Source organism: Triticum urartu, chromosome 2 (assembly GCF_003073215.2).
Source record: "Triticum urartu cultivar G1812 chromosome 2, Tu2.1, whole genome shotgun sequence".
In the NCBI taxonomy this organism is placed as follows: Eukaryota; Viridiplantae; Streptophyta; class Magnoliopsida; order Poales; family Poaceae; genus Triticum; species Triticum urartu.
The window spans coordinates 495611098-495636318 of record NC_053023.1 but is presented as its reverse complement, the minus strand read 5'-3'; the positions used below and the strand labels follow the sequence as shown (position 1 = coordinate 495636318).

General features: G+C 43.4%; 2 protein-coding genes across 2 annotated transcripts in view; one reads left to right on the top strand and one right to left on the bottom strand.

Moving 5' to 3' along the window:
• Nucleotides 1–2418: 2418 nt before the first annotated feature.
• LOC125541718 (transcription repressor OFP13-like) lies at nucleotides 2419–3743 on the bottom strand. The gene is made up of 2 exons (XM_048705061.1): nucleotides 3134–3743; nucleotides 2419–3034 (listed from the first exon to the last, which is right to left on the bottom strand). Exons 1-2 carry the CDS (start codon nucleotides 3689–3691, stop codon nucleotides 2612–2614), a joined length of 981 nt encoding a protein of 326 aa, XP_048561018.1. The 5' UTR covers nucleotides 3692–3743; the 3' UTR covers nucleotides 2419–2611.
• A 390-nt stretch (nucleotides 3744–4133) lies between these two features.
• LOC125537125 overlaps nucleotides 4134–25221 on the top strand; it is a 40173-nt gene continuing 19085 nt past the window's right edge. Inside the window, exon 1 of the mRNA XM_048700421.1 lies at nucleotides 4134–4205. Coding sequence (XP_048556378.1) covers nucleotides 4134–4205 — 72 coding nt within the window. The remainder of the gene's footprint in view (nucleotides 4206–25221) is intronic.

Here is a 25221-nt window from a genome sequence, read left to right as displayed (position 1 = left end):
CATGTCATTGGTGGGCTTGATCCATAACATACACATATTATGTTTGTCGTGATTTTGGATCAAACTTTGTACTTGAAGTGGTGCCTTTTGGATGAACTATGCATGTTTAAATTTGAAAATCATGATGATGAAACTATATGCTTGTTCATGGTTATGTTATGCATCGCTTAATTTGAATGTTTTTATGATATATATTATGAAGTGTTTGAGTTCATGCGGCTAGGAAAAAACAATGCAATTTTTTTCCTCCACTAAGTTTAGAGGATCGACTAGGTGCGTCCATATATAGAGGAGTAAAAGTTTACTTCACTAACTTTACTCGGTCAGATCCTTCTCCATTATTTAGAAATTAGCTAGAGTTGGTCTAACCTCCCTAGATTTGGATCATGCTTGTGCGTAGCGGTTGTGGGGTAGCTGGGGCTGCCTATAAGGATGTTGTTGGTTAAGAATTCTTGTTTGTTTTTTCTTTTTATTATTTTTCTTTTGTTGTTTTCCCCCTTTTACACTTTTTAATTCATGAATATTTTTTAAAATTGGCGAACATTTAATAATATTGTTAATATTTTTAAAATTCATGAACATTTTTAAAATTCATGAATATTCTAAAAGTTCAAGAACATGTTTAGAGTTCGTGAACAATTATTAATTTGCAAACTTTATTCCAAAATTTTGAATATTTTTAAAATCCAAGAATGTTTTTAAAATTCCCAAACTATAGTTTTAAAATTTTGTAACATTTTTTGCAAATTGTTTTAGATTCGCGAACATCTTTTTATTTAATGAACTTGTTAAAAATGATATCTGGGCGGTGAACCTCTTTCACTTCCTCAACTTTTTACAAGATAGTAGTGGAGCGAGCTAAAAAATGCTAACCGAATGAGTGGAGCAGGCCCATGTAAATGTTATAGTAGCAATTCCGCAGTTTCAAGATTGAATAGGAGCTCCCAAGAGGTTCACACAATGACCATTGGCTAACACTTAGGCCGAATTTGTGCAAGGACACGACAACTATGCACTGAACAACTCCACTTTTTTCTCATAAAAAATATTGTCTCTGGCAGCACCCTTAATAAGATATACAAACAAAAAAATGCACCACCAAAACATAACAAAAACCCACGGCAAGACAGATAAAACAAAAATGAAATAGTCGACTGTAATAATCTGTTAGAGAAAAAAGGCGATCCCACAAGTGAAGAATAACATGGCGAACAACGCGTTAGCCTCTAGTACACTTGAAATGTCATGTAATTTGTTATTAAACATATAAAGCTATAATTGTTCATATTATATATACGCATTTGAGAGGTAATCTCACCAAGAGATATGAGGAGAACCAAATCCATCACATTTCATCTCGCCAACCAAACATTGAACTATCATCATTCCATTCCGCTCATCGTCCTCAACCAAACACAGGAACGGTACCAACCAATTCTGATGGAATGGAACCGTGACATTCCATTCCACTTTATCCCCCAATCAAACACACCCTACATACATAGCCTACAATCCAAAATTCCAAATGCTGCAATATTCTGGTAAAGTTACACACTTTTAGGCCTTCTTTGATTTAGAAGAAATTTGTATGATTCTAAAGGATAGGAATTTTGTAGAAAAGAATCATTTGGAGGCTTTTGGTTTGTAGGAATTGATTCATATTTTTATTTTTATTTTGCAAATTTGATTCCTATTTCTATGTAGGATAGGAACCAATCTTTCACATTTAAAATAAAAAAGCCATTAGCCTAGAGCCAATGAAAAATTTATATCTTATTTATCAAATGACATCTCTTTTCCTATAAGAATCGAGATACATGTCATTTCATTTCCTATGATTTTTTCTATTCCTATGATATTTCTATCATATGAACCAAATTTACTAAATTGAAGTGATTGAGAGTTGCTAAATTTTCACAGCTGAAATTTAGCAAAACCATTTCTAATTTCGTCATGCAACAATTACGGTGGGAATTACTAGCGGTCAAATAGTACCATAAAAACGATGTAAATGTCCAGAAGGACGGATGTTTTGCATCTGGGCAAGCATACAATGCGCGGATGGAGTGTCATCTGTCGCTGGCTAGTGCATTCAAAGGACATAAACCTCACATATTTATGAGCAGCTGGTGAAGCGTGCATTAAAGGGAAACCGGATCCAATCCTTTGAACCCTATGGTGTCCGATCCATTGCATCACAAGGGGCAATGGTTTGACTCGTTTTTCGTCCGGACCTACTCAAGAAAGCTGGAGACGCAGCTCTTGGCGCCAAAATTCTGTGAAGCAACCACAGCTACTAACCGCCATGAATATGTCAAGGGTTAATCAGAGTTGGCTCACTTTACAATCCATGAACACGCAGGCTAGCAACAGAGAGAACACAGCAAGAAAATAATAATAATAAAGAATATGCAAGTATGGTCAATGAATCATCTCAGCAACAAATATACTACGTTATAATGGAGTACCGGGTCAGCATCGATTAGTTTTGGCAACTGTACAATCATTCCATACCTCGCACCAGCTCACAAATATTCAACAAAAACTCTCTTCTGAGTTCTGACTCTGGACGAGACTTAAAAAAGAAGAAGGAATCAAAACGAGTTCCTGATCAGCACTTCTCTTCGTCGTCGAAGGTGGCCGACGAGTAATCCTCGAACGTAATGCACGACGACGACGGCGACTGCGACGGCAGCGACGGACTCGGCGGGGTCGCCAGGCTCACGAGCAGGTCCACGAAGGCGCCCACTATGACGCCGTGGACGCCCTTGGCGTTGAGCTTGAGGTACCACGCCAGGAGCTCCTCCAGGCCCTCCCAGTCCCGCAGACCGTGCGCCGCCACCATCTCCGCCATGGACGCCCGGAAGTCGCCGTACGGATCCTCCGACTCCATTGATACCACCACCGCGCCAGCCTTCAGCTCGGAGTAATCTGCCGGCTTCTGCTCGGTCTTGCCGGCCGGCACGGTGGTCGCTTCTTCGTCCTCGGCGGCCGCGTCCGTGGTGATGTCTTCGGTCTTGCCCAGCGTCTCCGCCTGAAATATCTCTCGTGTTAACACTTAACAGTGCTTCAACTGGTATCATTATCATTCATCCGCTCAGATAGTAATACTACAAGGCATACGATGCATTACCTGCGTGGGCGAGAAGAACTCTGCGCCGGCCGGCTCGAAGAAGAGCCGTTCCGACCGCACGCCGCGCACGACGGCTGTCTCACGCAGCCGCAGCTCCTTTCTCTCCTCCGCCTCCGGCTCTCGATCCACGGCAGCCTGTACCGACACGGCGAAGGAGTTCCGGCCACTGCACGACGCTTCATCCAGGGACGGGCGCCGCATGAAGTGCTCCGACGGTGTGTCGTACACTGTGTTCGCGGTCCGGTACACGACGGCCGCGGCATCCTCCGGGCGCGCGCGGAATGAGCTGGTGCGTGGGTGACGGCACGACGGCCACGGCCACGTGGACGGGGGCGGCGGGTAGCAGAGCTGCCGGTGGTGCGGGGTCGACGGCGACGGAGATGGCGAGGGCGGCGATGACGGCGGGCGGTGCACGTCGCGGAGCTTGTGCAGGATGGCGGCGAGGCCCTTCCTGGCCTTGGTGGCGGGGCGGTGGCTGCCGCTGCCGCTGCCGATGGCGGCGCGCGCGCGCTTCTTGAGCTTGCGGAAATGCAGGTGGGGAGGGTGCAGGGGAGACATTGCGCTGCCGCGTTTCACGGAAGGGTGGGTCGTGGTGGTCTTGCCGCTTCTGCCCTGCTCTGTTTGTTTTGCTTGCTTTATAGAGAGGAGGGAGAAGAAGTGGGGCCTGGCTGGTAGTGAGCCCATTTACTGCTGGTTGGAGAGGTTTCAGTAAAGAATTGAATACTGCCATTGAATGTTATATTGGCTCGGCCAATGGCAACCACAAGAAATGAGGAATATGGAAATTTGAACGAAATTTAGTTACAGAACTAGGAACGAGAAAAGATTGGTAGTACATAGACTTTTTTTTACTTGAATTTCCGCAAACAAACATAAGACCCAGCTTGGAACACAGGACTCAAAAAATGATATAGAAACATTGGAGGAATTCAGATGTCGTGTAATCTGAATTCCTACCGAATTTCAGAGCATATGGATACACTAAAACTGCCGTTCGGAGATGTGGGACAATGGGTGGTGCCCAACTAACTTCCCTGAGTTCTTCCAGCTCTTGTCTGGATGCTCGGGCCAGGTTCGTAGATTGACATGGATCAATTTTGGTATCTTGGCATGGTCGCTATGGTGTATTAGGAATAAGTTTGTGATTGAGCATACATTTCCTAACATGGCCACCGATGCTATCTATAAAATGTCTGAATTCTTTCAACCATGGAGGCCCTTGTCCAAGCGGCGGGATAGAGCGGCGGTGGACCAATTGACAAGGAGATATAAGGAACTGGCGGCTCATCGCCTGATGGGCACCTATCCCTGATACGTCTTCAACGTATTTATAATTTTTAATTGTTCCATGCTGTTATATTATCAATCTTGAATGTTTTATAATCATTTTATATCATTTTCTGGTACTAACCTATTGACATAGTGCCAAGTGTCAGTTGTTGTTTTCTGCATATTTTTTACATCGCAGAAAATCAATACCAAACGGAGTCCAAATGCAGCGAAACTTTACGGAGATTTTTTATCGACCAGAAGACACCTAATGGGCCAAGGCAGCGCCTGGGGGGTGCTCTGAAGGGAGCACAACCCACTAGGGCGCGCCTGGAGGCCCAGGCGCGGCCTGGTGGGTTGTGCCCGCCTCGGGTGCCCCCCGGACCGCCTCTTTGCTCTATAAATACCCAAATATTCCAGAAACCCTAGGAGAGTCGACGAAAATCAATTTCAGCCGTCGCATAGTCCAAAACCACCATATCCAATCTAGACACAATCACGGAGGGGTTCACCACTTCCATTGGTGCCTCTCCGATGATGCGTGAGTAGTTCTTTGTAGACCTTCGGGTCCGTAGTTGAAAGCTAGATGACTTCCTCTCCGTCGTTTGATTCTCAATACAATAGTCTCTTGGAGATCCATATGATGTAACTCTTTTTGCGGTGTTTTTGTTGGGATCGGATGAACTTTGAGTTTATGACCAGATCTATCTTTTTATATCTATGAAAGTTATTTGAGTTTCTTTGATCTCTTATATGCATGATTGCTTATAGCCTCGTATTTTTTCTCCGATATTTGGGTTTTGTTTGGCCAATTTAATCTATTTATCTTGCAATGGGAAGAGGTGCTTTGTAGTGGGTTCGATCTTACGATGCTTGATCCCAGTGATAGAAGGGGAACCAACACGTATGTATCGTTGCTACTAAGGGTAAAACAATGGAGTCTATCTCTACATAAATAGATCCTGTCTACATCATGTCATCGTTCTTATTGCATTACTCCGTTTCCCCATGAATTTAATACACTAGATGCATGCTGGATAGCGGTTGGTGTGTGGAGTAATAGTAGTAGATGCATGCAGGAGTTGGTCTACTAATCTTGGACGTGATGCCTATGTATTAATGATCATTGCCTGGATATCATCATGATTATTTGAAGTTCTATCAATTGCCCAACAGTAATTTGTTTACCCACCGTTTGCTATTTTACTCGAGAGAAGCCACTAGTGAAACTTACGGCCCCCGGGTCTCTTTCTCATATTATTTGCTTTCACAATCTATTTTATTTGCCTTTTATTTTCAGATCTACTAAACCAAAAATACAAAAATACCCTGCTGCAATTTATTTTATTTGGTGTTCGATCTATCAATATTTACAACTCTCTCACGTCCGTTTGCCAATTTGTGGCATCGTTATCCGAAAGGGATTGACAATCCCTTTTACACGTCGGGTTGCGAGTATTTATTATTTGTGTGCAGGTGCTGTTTATGTTGTGTTTCTTGGTTCTCCTACTGGTTCGTTAATCTTGGTTTCATATCTAAGGGAAATACCTACCGCCGTTGTGCTGCATCATCCCTTCCTCTTTGGGAAAATACCGACGTAGCTTCAAGCGACATCAATCCCCCTTGAGGATGTATCTTTTATTTTGCTGGGGCTTATGTGTTGTTGTGCCCACAACTGAGACTTCATTCTCTCCTCTTGTTTTCCTTGTTTTTGTTTTGTGGACATCCGCTTGATCGGTTTGGCTATATCGACGTTGCTTTATCTATAAGCGGGGCGTGAAGCCTTTTCCGATGCGGAAGAGGAAAACACATGAGGATCATGTCTCCCCCATTGTCCCACTCCGTAGGAATTACAATATTTCTATGGATTGTCCCATTCCGTAGGAAACTTATAGGATTCTTAGGGCTCCTTTGATTCAAATCCTATAGGAATTTTTCCTAAGAATAATTTTGTACTACTTCTCATAGGATTTCCAGCATCCACTCAAACCACTTTAAAAGAATAATTTGTTTTCCTATGATGCAATCAAACAACCCAAATCATGTAGGATTGAGATGAGCATGACATTCCAGTCATACTTTTTCCTACTCCCGCATTTTCAGAATCCTGTGAATCAAAGAGGTCCTATTTGATCCATAGGATTATGAAAATACAGGAATAAGAAAATTATAGGACTGAAGTGGCATATCCACTTCAATAGGATTAGCAATGTGTTTGATGCCACGGGAAAAACAAAAGAATTGTAAAAAGAGATGTAGTGGATGTTAGATTTTCAATGAAATGTAGTACGAACACTCAATAGGAAAAATTACTATGGAATCCAATCCTATGAATCGAATGACCAACATAGGAAAAACTCCAAAGGATTTCAATCCTCCAAAAATCTTATAGAATTTCTTTGAATCAAATGAGCCCTTATTCCAAAACATCACTGTAGTTTCTTAGTAGGAATTTGGTTCTTCAAACTTTCTTTGTTTTTTCTTTGTTATAAATGGGGCTTAAAACAAGGTTGGAGTATAGTTAAAATCCTTATGGAACTTGCATAGAAAAACAATCCGTAAAATTGTGGATATGTGGGTTACTCTCGTTGAGAGGGTTAACACTGAGAATTTAATTACCATGGTGGTAGCACAATTGGTCATTAATAGGTTGTCCATCCAGTGGTTCTCTAATGACACAATTTTTATGGACAATTTTTTTTAGAAAAAAAATCTAAAAACCTCAAGCTCTTGCTCCACGCTTTCGACAACTTTCAGGTTAAAAACATAACTTCCACAAAAGTGAGATAATTCTATTTTGGGAGGTGATGAATGTTAGAGCATCTACAGCCAGACACATCATATGTGAGCCCCTCATTTCTTCGCGTCCACAGTCGTGTCCCTCATACCAAATTCTGAAATCCATACATTCTCATGCAGCATAAAAATAAGCAAGCAATATGTCCGGTCATTGTTTGGGTGAGCTTCCTAGTAGGTTCGGATAATTTAATTCTAGTTCGAGGGCGACTCTTTGCTTGTCAACATGGCTTAGTAGATATGAAATTCTTCAACGACTGAGGGATGTGAGCTGGTGACGGTGGTGTGTGCATCGCGAGGCGGTCACGAGGGACATATTTACCCACCATAAGTGATGCCCTAATCTCCACATTATGAAAAATAGAGTATTAGTGTCATGTAATTTGTATTTTTTGAAGGAAATATGCCATAGAGGCAATAATAAAGTTATTATTTATTTCCTTATATCATGATAAATGTTTATTATTCATGCTAGAATTGTATTAACCAGAAACGTAATACTTGTGTGAATACATAGACAAACAAAGTGTCACTAGTATGCCTCTACTTGACTAGCTCGTTAATCAAAGATGGTTATGTTTCCTAACCATAGACATGAGTTGTCATTTGGTTAACAGGATCACATCATTAGGAGAATGATGTGATTGACATGACCCATTCCATTAGCTTAGCACCCGATCGTTTAGTATGTTGCTATTGCTTTCTTCATGACTTATACATGTTCCTATGACTATGAGATTATGCAACTCCCGTTTACCGGAGGAACACTTTGTGTGCTACCAAACGTCACAACGTAACTGGGTGATTATAAAGGTTCTCTACAGGTGTCTCCAAAGGTACAAGTTGGGTTGGCGTATTTCGAGATTAGGATTTGTCACTCCGATTGTCGAAGAGGTATCTCTGGGCCCTCTCGGTAATGCACATCACTTAAGCCTTGCAAGCAGTGCAACTAATAAGTTAGTTGCAAGATGATGTATTACAGAACGAGTAAAGAGACTTGCCGGTAACGAGATTGAACTAGGTATTGAGATACTGGCGATCGAATCTCGGGCAAGTAACATACCGATGACAAAGGGAACAAACGTATGTTGTTATGCGGTCTGACCGATAAAGATCTTCGTAGAATATGTAGGAGCCAATATGAGCATCCAGGTTCCGCTATTGGTTATTGACCGGAGACGTGTCTCGGTCATGTCTACATTGTTCTCGAACCCGTAGGGTCCGCACGCTTAACGTTACGATGACAGTTTCATTATGAGTTTATATATTTTGATGTACCGAAGGTTGTTCGGAGTCCTGGATGTGATCATGGACTTGACGAGGAGTCTCGAAATGGTCGAGACATAAAGATCTATATATTGGACGACTATATTTGGACACCGGAAAGGTTCTGGGTGAGATTGGGACAATACCGGATCACCGGGAGGTTATCGGAACCCCCCGGGAGGTATATGGGCCTTATTGGGCCTTAGTGGAAAGGAGGGGAAAGGAGCAAGGGAGGGGGCGCGCCCCCCAAGCCCAATCCGAATTGGGAAGGGGGCCAGGCCCCCTTTCCTTCCTCCCTCCTTCCTCCTTCCTTCCCTCTCCTACTCCTAATAGGAAATAGGGGAGTCCTACTCCCTGTGGGAGTTGGACTCCCCCCTAGGGCGCGCCACCCTCCTTGGCCGGCCCCCTCCTCCACTCCTTTATATATGGGGGCAGGGGGGCACCCCAGAGACACAACAGTTGATCATTGATCTCTTAGCCGTGTGCGGTGCTCCCCTCCACCATAGTCCTCGATAATATTGTAGCGGTGCTTAGGCAAAGCCCTGCGACGATAAAGCATCAAGATCGTCATCACGCCGTCGTGCTGACGGAACTCATCCCCAACACTTTGCTGGATCGGAGTCCGGGGATCGTCATCGAGCTGAACGTGTGCTAGAACTCGGAGGTGCCGTAGTTTCAGTGCTTGATCGGTCGAGCCGTGAAGACGCACGACTACATCAACCGCGTTGTGCTAACGCTTCCACTTCCGGTCTACGAGGGTACGTAGACAACACTCTCCCCTCTCGTTGCTATGCATCACCATGATCTTGCGTGTGCGTAGGAAAATTTTGAAATTACTACGTTCCCCAACAGTGGCATCCGAGCCAGGTTTTATGCGTTGATGTTATATGCACGAGTTGAACACGAGTGAGTTGTGGGCGATATAAGTCATACTGCTTACCAGCATGTCATACTTTGGTTCGGCGGTATTGTTGGATGAAGCGGCCCGGACCGACATTACGCGTACGCTTACGCGAGACTGGTTCTACCGACGTGCTTTGCACACAGGTGGCTGGCGGGTGTCAGTTTCTCCAACTTTAGTTGAACCGAGTATGGCTACGCCAGGTCCTTGCGAAGGTTAAAACAGCACCAACTTGACAAACTATCGTTGTGGTTTTTGATGCATAGGTAAGAATGGTTCTTGCTAAGCCCGTAGCAGCCACGTAAAACTTGCAACAACAAAGTAGAGGACGTCTAACTTGTTTTTGCAAGGCATGTTGTGATGTGGTATGGTCAAGACATGATGCTAAATTTTATTGTATGAGATGATCATGTTTTGTAACCGAGTTATCGGCAACTAGCAGGAGCCATATGGTTGTCGCTTTATTGTATGCAATGCAATCGTGCTATGATGCTTTACTTTATCACTAAGCGGTAGCGATAGTCGTGGAAGCATAAGATTGGCGAGACGACAACGATGCTACGATGGAGATCAAGGTGTCGCGCCGGTGATGATGGTGATCATGACGATGCTTCAGAGATGGAGATCACAAGCACAGGATGATGATGGCCATATCATATCACTTATATTGATTGCATGTGATGTTTATCTTTTATGCATCTTATCTTGCTTTGATTGATGGTAGCATTATAAGATGATCTCTCACTAAATTTCAAGATAAAAGTGTTCTCCCTGAGTATGCACCGTTGCCAAAGTTCGTCGTGCTCAGAAACCACGTGATGATCGGGTGTGATAAGCTCTACGTCCATCTACAACGGGTGCAAGCCAGTTTTGCACACGCAGAATACTCAGGTTAAACTTGACGAGCCTAGCATATGCAGATATGGCCTCGGAACACTGAGACCGAAAGGTCGAGCGTGAATCATATAGTAGATATGATCAACATAGTGATGTTCACCATTGAAAACTACTCCATTTCACGTGATGATCGGTTATGGTTTAGTTGATTTGGATCACGTGATCACTTAGAAGATTAGAGGGATGTCTTTCTAAGTGGGAGTTCTTAAGTAATATGATTAATTGAACTTAAATTTATCATGAACTTAGTACCTGATAGTATCTTGCTTGTTTATGTTTAATTGTAGATAGATGGCCTGTGCTGTTGTTCCGTTGAATTTTAATGCGTTCCTTGAGAAAGCAAAGTTGAAAGATGATGGTAGCAATTATACGGACTGGGTTCGTAACTTGAGGATTATCCTCATTGCTGCACAGAAGAATTACGTCCTGGAAGCACCGCTGGGTGCCAGGCCTGCTGCTGGAGCAACACCAGATGTTATGAACGTCTGGCAGAGCAAAGCTAATGACTACTCGATAGTTCAGTGTGCCATGCTTTACGGCTTAGAATCGGGACTTCAACGATGTTTTGAACGTCATGGAGCATATGAGATGTTCCAGGAGTTGAAGTTAATATTTCAAGCAAATGCCCGGATTGAGAGATATGAAGTCTCCAAATAAGTTCAGTAGCTGCAAGATGGAGGAGAACAGTTCTGTCAGTGAGCATATACTCAAAATGTGTGGGTATAATAATCACTTAATTCAACTGGGAGTTAATCTTCCGGATGATTGCGTCATTGACAGAATTCTCCAATCACTTTCACCTAGCTACAAGAGCTTCGTGATGAACTATAATATGCAAGGGATGAATAAAACAATTCCCGAGCTCTTCGTAATGCTAAAAGCTGCAGAGGTAGAAATCAAGAAGGAGCATCAAGTGTTGATGGTCAACAAGACCACTAGTTTCAAGAAAAATGGCAAGGGGAAGAAGAAGGGGAACTTCAAGAAGAACAGCAAGCAAGTTGCTGCTCAGGAGAAGAAACCCAAGTCTGGACCTAAGCCTGAAACTGAGTGCTTCTACTGCAAGCAGACTGGTCACTGGAAGCGGAACTGCCCCAAGTATTTGGCGGATAAGAAGGATGGCAATGTGAACAAAGGTATATGTGATATACATATTATTGATGTGTACCTTACTAGAGCTTGCAGTAGCACCTGGGTATTTGATACTGGTTCTGCTGCTAATATTTGCAACTCGAAACAGGGACTATGGATTAAGCGAACACTGGCAAAGGACGAGGTGACGATGCGCGTGGGAAATGGTTCCAAAGTCGATGTGATCGCGGTCGGCACGCTACCTCTACATCTACCATCGAGATTAGTATTAGACCTAAATAATTGTTATTTGGTGCCAGTGTTGAGCATGAACATTATATCTGGATCTTGTTTAATGTGAGACGGTTATTCATTTAAATCAGAGAATAATGGTTGTTCTATTTATATGAGTAATATCTTTTATGGTCATGCACCCTTGAAGAGTGGTCTATTTTTGATGAATCTCGATAGTAGTGATACACATATTCATAATGTTGAAGCCAAAAGATGCAGAGTTGATAATGATAGTGCAACTTATTTATGGCACTGCCGTTTAGGTCATATCGGTGTAAAACGCATGAAGAAACTCCATACTGATGGACTTTTGGAACCACTTGATTATGAATCACTTGGTACTTGCGAACCGTGCCTCATGGGCAAGATGACTAAAACGTCGTTCTCCGGTACTATGGAGAGAGCAACAGATTATTGGAAATCATACATACAGATGTATGTGGTCCAATGAATGTTGAAGCTCGTGGCAGATATCGTTATTTTCTCACCTTCACAGATGATTTAAGCAGATATGGGTATATCTACTTAATGAAACATAAGTCTGAAACATTTGAAAAGTTCAAAGAATTTCAGAGTGAAGTTGAAAATCATCATAACAAGAAAATAAAGTTTTTACGATCTGATCGTGGAGGAGAATATTTGAGTTACGAGTTTGGATTACATTTGAAACAATACGGAATAGTTTTGCAACTCACGCCACCCGGAACACCACAGCGTAATGGTGTGTCCGAATGTTGTAATCGTACTTTACTTGATATGGTGCGATCTATGATGTCTCTTACAGATTTACCGCTATCGTTTTGGGGTTATGCTTTAGAGACGGCCGCATTCACGTTAAATAGGGCACCATCAAAATCCGTTGAGACGACACCTTATGAACTATGGTTTGGCAAGAAACCAAAGTTGTCGTTTCTGAAAGTTTGGGGCTGCGATGCTTATGTGAAAAAGTTTCAACCTGATAAGCTCGAACCCAAATCGGAGAAATGTGTCTTCATAGGATACCCGAAGGAGACTGTGGGGTACACCTTCTATCACAGATCCGAAGGCAAGACATTTGTTGCTAAGAATGGATCCTTTCTAGAGAAGGAGTTTCTCTCGAAAGAAGTGAGTGGGAGGAAAGTAGAACTTGATGAGGTAACTGTACCTGCTCCCTTATTGGAGAGTAGTTCATCACAGAAACCGGTTCCTGTGACACCTACACCAATTAGTGAGGAAGCTAATGATGATGATCATGAAACTTCAGATCAAGTTACTACCGAACCTTGTAGGTCAACCAGAGTAAGATCCACACCAGAGTGGTACTGTAATCCTGTTCTGGAGGTCATCTTACTTGACCATGACCAACCTACGAACTATGAGGAAGCGATAATGAGCCTAGATTCCACAAAATGGCTTGAGGCCATGAAATCTGAGATGGGATCCATGTATGAGAACAAAGTGTGGACTTTGGTTGACTTGCCTGATGATCGTCAAGCCATCGAGAATAAATGGATCTTCAAGAAGAATACTGACGCTGACGGTAATGTTACTGTCTACAAAGCTTGACTTGTTGCGAAAGGTTTTCGACAAGTTCAAGGGGTTGACTATGATGAGACCTTCTCACCCATAGCGATGCTTAAGTCCGTCTGAATCATGTTAGCAATTGCCGCATTTTATGATTATGAAATTTGGCAAATGGATGTGAAAACTGCATTCCTGAATGGATTTCTGGAAGAAGAGTTGTATATGATGCAGCCGGAAGTTTTTGTCGATCCAAAGGGAGCTAACAAAGTGTGCAAGCTCCAGCGATCCATTTATGGACCGGTGCAAGCATCTCGGAGTTGGAATAAACGCTTTGATAGTGTGATCAAAGCATTTGGTTTTATACAGACTTTTGGAGAAGCCTGTATTTACAAGAAAGTGAGTGGGAGCTCTGTAGCATTTCTGATATTATATGTGGATGCCATATTACTAATCGGAAATGATATAGAATTTCTGGATAGCATAAAGGGATACTTGAATAAAAGTTTTTCAATGAAAGACCTCGGTGAAGCTGCTTACATATTGGGCATTAAGATCTATAGAGATAGATCAAGACGCTTAACTGGACTTTCACAAAGCACATACCTTGACAAAGTTTTGAAAAGGTTCAAAATGGATCAAGCAAAGAAAGGATTCTTGCCTGTGTTACAAGGTGTGAAGTTGAGTAAGACTCAATGCCCGACCACTGCAGAAGATAGAGAGAAAATGAAAGATGTTCCCTATGCTTCAGCCATAGGCTCTATCATGTATGCAATGTTATGTGCCAGACCTGATGTGTGCCTTGCTATAAGTCTAGCAGGGAGGTACCAAAGTAATCCAGGATTGGATCACTGGACAGCGGTCAAGAACATCCTAAAATACCTGAAAAGGACTAAGGATATGTTTCTCGTATATGGAGGTGACAAAGAGCTCATCGTAAATGGTTATGTTGATGCAAGTTTTGACACTGATCCAGACGATTCTAAATCGCAAACCGGATACATATTTACATTAAACGATGGAGCTTTCAGTTGGTGTAGTTCTAAACAAAGCGTCGTGGCGGGATCTACATGTGAAGTGGAGTACATAGCTGCTTCGGAAGAACCAAACGAAGGAGTCTGGATGAAGGAGTTCATATCCGATCTAGGTGTCATACCTAGTGCATCGAGTCCAATGAAAATCTTTTGTGACAATACTGGTGCAATTGCCTTGGCAAAGGAATCCAGATTTCACAAGAGAACCAAGCACATCAAGAGACGCTTCAATTCCATCCAAGATCTAGTCCAGGTGGGAGACATAGAGATTTGCAAGATACATACGGATCTGAATGTAGCAGACCCATTGACTAAGCCTCTTCCACGAGCAAAACATGATCAGCACCAAGGCTCCATGGGTGTTAGAATCATTACTGTGTAATCTAGATTATTGACTCTAGTGCAAGTGGGAGACTGAAGGAAATATGCCCTAGAGGCAATAATAAAGTTATTATTTATTTCCTTATATCATGATAAATGTTTATTATTCATGCTAGAATTGTATTAACCGGAAACGTAATACTTGTGTGAATACATAGACAAACAAAGTGTCACTAGTATGCCTCTACTTGACTAGCTCGTTAATCAAAGATGGTTATGTTTCCTAACCATAGACATGAGTTGTCATTTGATTAACGGGATCACATCATTAGGAGAATGATGTGATTGACATGACCCATTCCATTAGCTTAGCACCCGATCATTTAGTATGTTGCTATTGCTTTCTTCATGACTTATACATGTTCCTATGGCTATGAGATTATGCAACTCCCGTTTACCGGAGGAACACTTTGTGTGCTACCAAATGTCACAACGTAACTGGGTGATTATAAAGGTGCTCTACAAGTGTCTCCAAAGGTACATGTTGGGTTGGCGTATTTCGAGATTAGGATTTGTCACTCCGATTGTCGGAGATGTATCTCTGGGCCCTCTCGGTAACGCACATCACTTAAGCCTTGCAAGCAATGCAACTAATAAGTTAGTTGCAAGATGATGTATTACAGAACGAGTAAAGAGACTTGCCGGTAACGAGATTGAACTAGGTATTGAGATACCGACGATCAAATCTCGGGAAAGTAACATACCGACGACAAAGGGAACAAACGTATGTTGTTATGCGGTCTGACCGATAAAGATCTTCGTAGAATATGTAGGAGCCAATATGAGCATCCAGGTTCCGCTATTGGTTATTGACCGGAGACGTGTCTCGGTCATGTCTACATTGTTCTCGAACCCGTAGGGTCCGCACGCTTAACGTTACGATGACAGTTTCATTATGAGTTTATATATTTTGATGTACCGAAGGTTGTTCGGAGTCCTGGATGTGATCATGGACTTGACAAGGAGTCTCGAAATGGTCGAGACATAAAGATCGATATATTGGACGACTATATTTGGACACTGGAAAGGTTCCGGATGAGATTGGGACAATACCGGATCACCGGGAGGTTATCGGAACCCCCCCGGAGGTATATGGGCCTTATTGGGCCTTAGTGGAAAGGAGGGGAAAGGAGCAAGGGAGGGGGTGCGCCCCCCAAGACCAATCTGAATTGGGAAGGGGGCCGCCCCCTTTCCTTCCTCCCTCCTTCCTCTTCCTTCCCTCTCCTATTCCTAATAGAAAATAGGGGAGTCCTACTCCCTGTGGGAGTTGGACTCCCTCCTAGGGCGCGCCACCCTCCTTGGCCGGCCCCTCCTCCACTCCTTTATATACGGGGGCAAGGGGCACCCCAGAGACACAACAGTTGATTATTGATCTCTTAGCCGTGTGCGGTGCCCCCCTCCACCATAGTTCTCGATAATATTGTAGCGGTGCTTAGGCGAAGCCCTGTGATGGTAAAACATTAAGATCGTCACCACGCCGTCGTGCTGACGGAACTCATCCCCAACACTTTGCTGGATCGGAGTCCGGGGATCGTCATTGAGCTGAACGTGTGCTAGAACTCGGAGATGTCGTAGTTTTGGTGCTTGATCGGTCGAGCCGTTGTAAGTGCATCTAGTGCCACCCCTAGTTGGTTTTGGAGTATTGACGACAAACCTAGTTGAGGGACTAATGTGTTTGTAAGAATTGCAGGATAACACAGGTAGAAGTCCCTCATTGATTCGGTTTTCCTACCAGAGATGACCCCTAAAAATGTATGAAGACATTGAGGTCAAAGGTGGTATGTGAAGACATTCACATTGAAGACTATGACAAGAGAAGACATCGCGTGAAGACTATGGAGCGCGAAGACTTAGCAGTTTCGTCGTTCTGTGTTTTTCTTTGTTGAGTCATAGGAACCACCATATTGTTAAGTGGGGTCCAAGAGAACCAGTCAGAATGACTGAAGTGATGCTTAACCAAAATCCTATGTCTTTGAGTGAAGACTATGAGAGCAAATCTTGTCCAGAGTTGGATAAGTCAGCTTTGCTTGTAGCCCAAGTAAAGTTGTCGTGTGTGTTTGAAATCTGACCGTTGGAACACGTGTAGTTCCTTAGTGACCCAGGGTCATTTCGGACAAATCAGGTCGGGTTGCCTAGTGGCTATAAATAGCCCACCCCCTACAACCATAAACGGTTGGCTGCTCAGAGTTAGAGTACGGGTTTTGTCGTTTGAGAGCAACCCACCTCGAAGCCTTTGAGAGAGAATTCCTTGCGAGGAAAAAGCCCTAAACACCCAGAGCCAAAGAGTGTTAGGCATCACTTAAGTCTTCTGTGTGATCTAAAGACTTATTACACTTGAGAACTGTGAATCCTCTAGCCGGTTAGGCGTCGCGTTCTGAGCATCCAAGAGTCATTGTGGATCGCCGGTGAACGAAGTCTGTGAAGGTTTGGAAGTCTACCTTGAAGACTTACCAGAGTGATTGGGCGAGGACTGGGTGTCCTTAGCTCGAGGGGAATAAGGTGAAGACGAGGTCTTCTGAATTGAATCTCAGCCTCCCTAACCAGACGTATAGTTGTCACAGCAACTGGAACTGGTCCAACAAATCATTGTCTTCAACGAGTCACTGGTTTCATCCTTCCCTTCCCTTTACTTACTGTTGGTCCTTGTGAAGTCATTGTACGATTGCATCACCATTTAGCTTCAATAGTGATTACTTGTTCTGATTGGCTTCACAATATCTTCCTACCTGATCCTTACTGCCTAGCTGCTATTAGTCATTGTGCTTTCACTTCATTGAATACTTGACTATGGTTTGCCTAGTGTAGTCTACCTTCCGCTGCATGGTAATAGGTTTATTTCTATCATTTGTCTTCGAAACTTACATGTTTTGAAGACTTTCATAAAAATCGCCTATTCACCCCCCCTCTAGTCGATCACTAGCACTTTCAATTGGTATCAGAGCAAGGTACTCCCTTGTTCTGTGTGATTCGGTTTAACCACCTGGAGTTTTAGCTATGTCGACTGCAGGGATAATTAAAGTCTCCGCTGCGTGCCCCGTCTTTGATGGAACTGAATATCCCTACTGGAAGAATAAGATGTGCATGCATCTTGAAGCCATTGATGTCGACCTATGGTATGTCGTCAAGAACGGCGTTCCCAAGATTGGAGAAGGTGTCACTGCTGCTGATGTCAAGAAGTTCGTTCAACTGGACTCTACTGCCAAGAATATCATCTGTGGTCATCTGACCAAAGGAGAGTATGGCCGCGTGAGTGCTTTGGAAACATCTAAGCTAGTCTGGGACTGGCTCTCCAAGGTCAACGAAGGCGTCTCGACCCAGAGAGATCAGAGAATCAGTGTCCTTCCAACCTCTTCAACCGCTTCAAGAGAAATGGCAATGAGAATGTTCAGCTCATGTTTGATCGACTCACTGACATCACAAATGAGCTTCAAGCCCTTGGTGCTACTGAGATCACCAAGTATGAAGTCGTCAAGACACTCCTGAGATCACTTGACAGTTCGTTTGACACCCTAGCACTGATGATTCAAGAACGTCCTGATTTCAAGACACTCGATCCGTCTGACATACTTGAGAGGCTCAACACACACGAGTTTCAGCTTTCTGAGAAAAGAGACATCTACGGTCCCAACTATGGGCGAACTCGTGCCTTGAAGGCAAAAGCTGTCTTCTCATCTAAAGAAGAATCTGACAGCAGTTCTGATGATCCTGAAGACATTGGAAAGGAGCTTGCTACGCTTGTGAAGAAGTTCCAAAAATTCACCAAGAAGAAAGGCTTCAGAAAGTCTTCACGATCAAGCTCAAGGAATGATGAAGCTTCTGCTCATGACTACAAGAAGAGAACATGTCACAAGTGCAAGAAACCTGGCCACTACATCTCTGAGTGTCCACAACGGGACAATGAGAACAACAAGAAGAAGAAGAGCAAGGAGTATGACTCTAACGACAAGAAGAAGAAGAAATACTCAAAGTCTTCTTCCAAGTCTTCCTCAAAGTCTTCATCACACAAGAAGAGCTCATCTGGCAAGGCACGTGCGTTTGTTGGCAAGGAAATGGATTCTGAGGAAGAGTCCGCTTCTGAGGAGGCGGAGATGGAGTCTGAGGAGGAGTCCGATACTGGCGTCGCGAGTCTGGCTACAGCATACGTTGCCAAGTCCATCTTCAACACTGAAGACAATGACTTCATCACCGGCACCGATGCAAATGACAAGGACTACTCCGCTCCTTCCTACTGCTTCGTGGCATGCGGTGCCAAGGTAAACACATGCACTACTCACTATCAAACATCTAGTGACGATGACTCTGATTGTGGTTCCAAACCTAGCTACAAAACACTTGCTAAAATTGCAACTGAACAACAGAAAGCTATGGAACACATTCAAAAACTGTTAGACAAAAGCGATGATCTGTTAGACGCTGAAACGACTCGATCTCAGTCCTTAATTGAAGACATAAAAAATCTTCACGTTAAGTATGGGGAACTTGAAAGTCGTCATGAAACACTCTCAACAACTCATGAAAGGATTTCCTATGATTATCTTCAAAGGAAGCAAGATCTTGAGAAATTGAGAGCGGCTCATGAAGATCTTCAAAAGGAAAACGAGTCACTTCACGCCGAACAGATCAGTTCAGCTCAGGAAGGATTTGAACCACCATGTCTTAAATGCATTGAGCGTGATAACGCTATTTCTGTTGCTGAATGTTCTACTGCTGCTACTATTGCAATATCTTCAACTGTTGATGCGGTAACCAACCCCTCTACTGAGGATACCACTGCTATTGCTGATGAGAATGCTAGGTTGAAGACACTGCTTGAAACCGGGATGTACAAAAGTCTCAAAGGGCATCAGACACTACGTGATGTCCTCAAAAGGCAAATCCTGAACCGAAACCCTAGGAAAGAGGGTGTTGGGTTCGAAAGGAAAATGAATGTTGATGGCTCTTACTGGAAACCTGAGCAGTACTCCAAAACCACATGGGTTGCTGCAAAGGAATCTTCAGCGGATCCATCCACCCTATCTGGCTTCACTTGTGCTAACCCCATTGTTATTGATGAATCCTTTGATGCAAACTATAAATTGTTTAAGAATCAGAATGGTGAAGTGTTTGCCAGATATATTGGTACTAACTACAGGAATGGACCGCCTATGAAGAAGATCTGGGTGCCGAAAAGGTGTTTGGAGAATCTTCCTGTGAATGTCATCATGACACCACAGGTGAAGAAGACAAACCCCAGACCACAGGCTTCATACGATCCAAAGGCTTCATACAGACAGATGACTCATCTAAGTCGCACTAACGCAAATGTTTTGCAGGGAAACCATACTCAGGCCTATGAATATGAGCACGGTTCATCAAACCGCCATGTTCATAAGACCAAGAACTATTCTGCTTATTCGTATGAGTACTATTGTCCACTTGCAAGACTTTTTGCTAGGGCTCCAAAGCCAAAGTTCTTAGATGCTGCACTTAGACTCATTGCTTCGAAGCCACCCTTGAAGATGTGGGTGGCTAAGAAAGCTTAACTCTATTTTGCAGGGAAAGGTCTCCAGACGAAAACCAAAATCGTCTGACGCTATTGCTGGGGACCTTAAACATCTTATAGGGCGCAAGATCAAATGCCCAAATGGTCTTATTATGTACTTTGTTCCTGAATCGCTTGCTACTTGCCCTATCAGTCCTAATCTCGATCTAAGCTTTAATAATCCACTGGTTCGTCAAATGTTTTTGCTTAACAATTCTCTTCGTGAAGCCTATCCCCCTAACTGCACTGTAGGGTACGACACCAGCTGCTTCAGAATGGATTATTGATAGTGGGTGTATAAATCACATGACTGGCAAGCGAAGCGTTCTCATGGACTCAACTTTATGTCCATCTGACAAAAGTCACATCACATTTGCTGACACTGGTAAAAGCAAGGTATTGGGTCTAGGTAGAGTTGCAATCTCAAAGGACCAACACATGGATAAAGTCATGCTTGTTGAATCCCTTGGTTTCAACTTAATGTCTGTCTCAATGCTTTGTGATTTAAACATGATTGTGATATTTGGAAAATATCGTTGCCTTGTACTAATGGAATCTGACAAGTATCTAGTGTTTGAAGGGTATCGGAAAGATGATTTGTACGTGGTAGATTTCTCAGCAGGACCACAACTTGCAGTATGTCTTCTAGCAAAAGCTTCTGAATGCTGGCTCTGGCATCGAAGGCTAGGGCATGCTGGCATGAGGAACCTCCACACCCTTTCAAAGAAGAAGCATGTCATAGGCATCGAGGGCATCAAGTTCAAGAAGGATCACTTATGCGGTGCCTGTGAAGCAGGAAAGATGACGAGGGCCAAGCATCCCTCGAAGACAATCATGACAACGACTCAACCCTTCGAACTGCTCCACATGGATCTTTTCGGTCCCACTCATTACTCAACTCTTACTACTACTGCTTGTCTCTATGGCTTTGTCATTGTTGATGATTATTCAAGATATACTTGGGTGCATATAATCCTCTACAAGACTGAAGTGCAGGATGTCTTCAGACGCTTCGCTAGTCGAGCAATGAACAACTATGACGCCAAGATAAAGCACATCAGAAGTGACAATGGCACTGAATTCAAGAACACTGGCCTAGATACATATCTTCATACCTTAGGCATCACACATGAATTCTCAGCTCCATACACGCCACAGCAGAATGGCGTCGTCGAACGCAAGAACAGAACACTTATTGAGATGGCCTGGACGATGCTTGATGAATACAAGACTCCAAGAAAATTCTGGCCAGAAGCCATTGATACTGCATGCCATATCATCAACCGTGTTTATCTTCACAAGCTTCTGAACAAGACATCCTATGAGCTCCTTACTGGCAAGAAGCCAAATGTCAGTTACTTCCGAGTATTTGGCGCCAGGTGCTGGATCAAGGATCCACATCACACTTCAAAATTTGCACCAAAACCACATGAGGGTTTTATGCTTGGATATGGAAAGGATTCGCACTCCTATAGAGTCTTCAACCTTTTTCACTATAAAGTGGTTGAAACAGTGGATGTGCAGTTTGATGAGACGAATGGCTCACAAAGAGAGCACCTGCCAAATGTGCTAGATGAAGCTCAACCTTATGGGAACTGGAGAAATCATACCGTCTGAAGCTCAACCTGAAGAGGAACTTATCATCTCCACACCTGATCAACCTGAAGACAATGCTCAGCCTGAAGACAATCCCTCTAACGATGACAATGATCAGCAAGAGCAAAATCTTCGTCATGTACATCCTCGTGTTGCAAATGAAGTACAGATTGAGAGAATAATTGATAGCATCAATGCACCAGGTCCACTCACTCGTTTAAGGGCAACACAGCTAGCAAATTTCTGTGGGCACTTCGCATTTGTCTCAATATCTGAACCCAAGAAAGTTGAAGAAGCCTTCATGGAACCTGAATGAATTCAAGCTATGCAAGAAGAGCTTCAACAGTTTGAGCTGAATAATGTATGGGAACTGGTTAAGCGTCCTGATCCTCGCAAGCACAATATAATAGGCATCAAATGGATATATCGCAACAAGCAAGATGAGCATGGTCAAGTTGTTAGAAACAAATCTCGTCTCGTTGCTCAAGGGTACACTCAAGTTGAAGGGATTGACTTCGATGAAACATTTGCTCCTGTGGCTAGACTTGAAGCCATACGCATACTGCTGGCCTATGCAAATCATCATAACATACTTCTATATCAAATGTATGTGAAGAGCGCTTTTCTCAATGGCAAGATTGAAGAAGAAGTGTATGTTGCACAACCGACTGGCTTTGAAAATCCAAAACATCCTGACATGGTGTACAAGCTCAACAAGGCACTGTATGGCCTCAAACAAGCCCCTCGGGCTTGGTATGACACACTCAAAGACTTCCTGAAGAGCAAAGGCTTCAAATCTGGTTCCCTCGACCCCACTCTCTTCATGAAGACATATGATAGTGAACTGTTTGTGTGCCAAATATATGTGGATGACATTATCTTCGGCTGCACCAATCAGAAATACAGTGAAGAGTTTGGATATATGATGCAAGAGCAATATCAGATGTCCATGATGGGTGAGCTGAAGTTCTTCCTTGGTCTTCAAATACGTCAGCAACGCAACGACATCTTCATATCTCAAGAGAAGTACCTCAAAGATTGCCTGAAGAAATTTGGTATGCAAGGCTGCAAAGGCTTCACGACGCCAATGCCAGCCAAACATCATCTGGGTCCCGACGACAATGGTAAAGAGTTCGATCAAAAGGTATACCGCTCCATGATTGGTTCTTTGCTTTATCTATGTGCATCTAGGCCAGATATTATGCTTAGTGTTTGCATGTGTGCTCGATTCCAAGCGGCACCAAAGGAATCGCATCACTTAGCTGTGAAGCGAATTCTTCGATATTTAGCTTACACCCCAACACTAGGATTATGGTATCCAAAGGGCTCAGAGTTTGATTTGGTTGGATTCTCGGATGCTGATTATGCTGGTGACAAGGTGGATCGCAAGTCTACATCAGGCACATGTCATTTTCTGGGACGATCACTTGTATGTTGGTCTTCAAAGAAGCAGAACTGTGTATCTCTCTCCACTGCTAAATCTGAATACATTGCTGCTGGATCTTGCTGCGCTCAACTTCTGTGGATGAAGCAAACACTTAAAGACTATGGCATTCATCTGAAGCAAGTGCCACTCTACCGCGACAACGAAAGCGCCATCAAGATTGCCAACAACCCAGTTCAGCACTCGAAGACAAAGCACATTGAAATTCGTCATCACTTTCTCAGAGATCATGTTGTGAAGGAAGATATTGATATCATACACGTCAACACTGAAGAGAAATTGGCAGATATCTTCACCAAGCCCTTGGATAAGAAGAGATTTTGCAAGTTACGGTGTGAGCTAAATATCTTGGAATCCTCAAATGTCCTGTGATCAGGCACACATCCTAACACTTATGCATATTGATGACTTAGATGTGCAACACACGAAGTAAAGTATATCTTCAATCAATGAAGACATACATTCTAAGTGTGAATACATTAATGTGGAATTTGACTTCAGAGCGTCACGATAATTGTGCGCCGTGTCTGGGTCTAATACTTCCTATACGGTGGGTAACGCCACCACCAAATTCTTCTGTTTGAAGTGTTTCACCCATGCATTACATTTGCTATGTCTTCACATTTGGTTTGGCTTCAATCTCAACCTGTCTTCATGATTATCTTCACTATGTTGATTATATATATATACTAGTGTTCTGTCCTCTACAGCATTCACTTATAGTTATGTCTTCTTGTTGAATCTTTTGAACTAAGTGAATGTGATTGGACCCTAACCTCTCTATGCTTTCTATCTCAAACTCTATCTCTCCAAATCATATGCATTCTCTTGAAACTGTCGAATGTCTTCTCTGCGTCCTTGTCAGCAGAAGATACAGAGACAAACATTAAGTCCGCTTTCAATGCTAATTCCTTCACCTGAAATCCGGAGAAGTGGGAACGACCACCCGACAATCCAGGCATGCGTAGGAACGTGGAACAACCTCCGATATGTTGCATGATGGTCACGTGTCCTTCAGATGTCAATCGCCAGGGGCACCTGTGTAATAACACTGTGTCGTCCCTGTCCCTATAAATACACGTCTCACCACAGTCATTATCCTTTCTTCCACTCTCGCACAAACCCTAGCGCCACCGCTAGCCCTCGACAACGCCGGCGACGAAGCTCTTAGCTGCCGCGACCTCTCCGACGCCGTCTTCACGCTGGCCGCGGACATCGTCTTCTCCGCCGTCGCCATAGGTGTCCTCCGTCGCCAAGTTAGGGCACGGACGATCGAACTGCTCGGCCTCCTCTTCCACTCCGTCTAGCAGTTCTTCGTGTGGTAAATATAACTTCCTTTTTACGGCCCCTTTGATCCTATAGATTCATCACTTTCTACCACAAGCAGTTTCTGTTCACACAAGTTGGATCTATTTCATACTGCATCTCATAATATGCCTAGTATGTTCACTTATGCTTCACAAAGTAGTTAGATTCCTCACTTGTACTGATCCGTGAATTTGTACAAATCTGGAACCAACTCCTTATCTATGAGTGAATGTCTTCGCACGATGAGGTCAATGTCTTCTAAACTGATTTATCTTCAAAATCTTCTGAGAATGCATATGACCTCTTCCCCTTCCCTCGCACCTTAATGCTGTCACAGGTACGTGTCCGTGGGAGAATCCCTTGGTTCTCATAGTCTGCATTCATTTACAGAATTCTTACAGCATCATATAAATTCTCCCGAAGTCAGTTCCTGTTTGTCCAGCAAGCGAAAGCCTTTGAGGCCTTTGAACGTGTTGAAGCCATTCAGTTTGAAGTTCATTGCTGCAAAGAAATCAGTAAGGAAGGGTGGCAGACAGCGTCGTGGGGAAACGTCAAGAGATTTTCCTGATGACCTCTCAGAGCTTTACAAGACAGATCCTGAAGAGGATTACAATCAGCGCAAGACCCGAATCCAATGGATTCGAAGATATTGGGCAAAACAATGGTTCAAGTACCGGTTTGTGACCCAGGAATATGCTGAGAAAAATGCCATCAAGCGACCATGGGGAGACATCCTATACAGAAATCTTCAACCCAGGTCCAGAGATGAAGCCATTGAACAAGGCTTCTATCCCTGCATGGTCCGTGGACCAC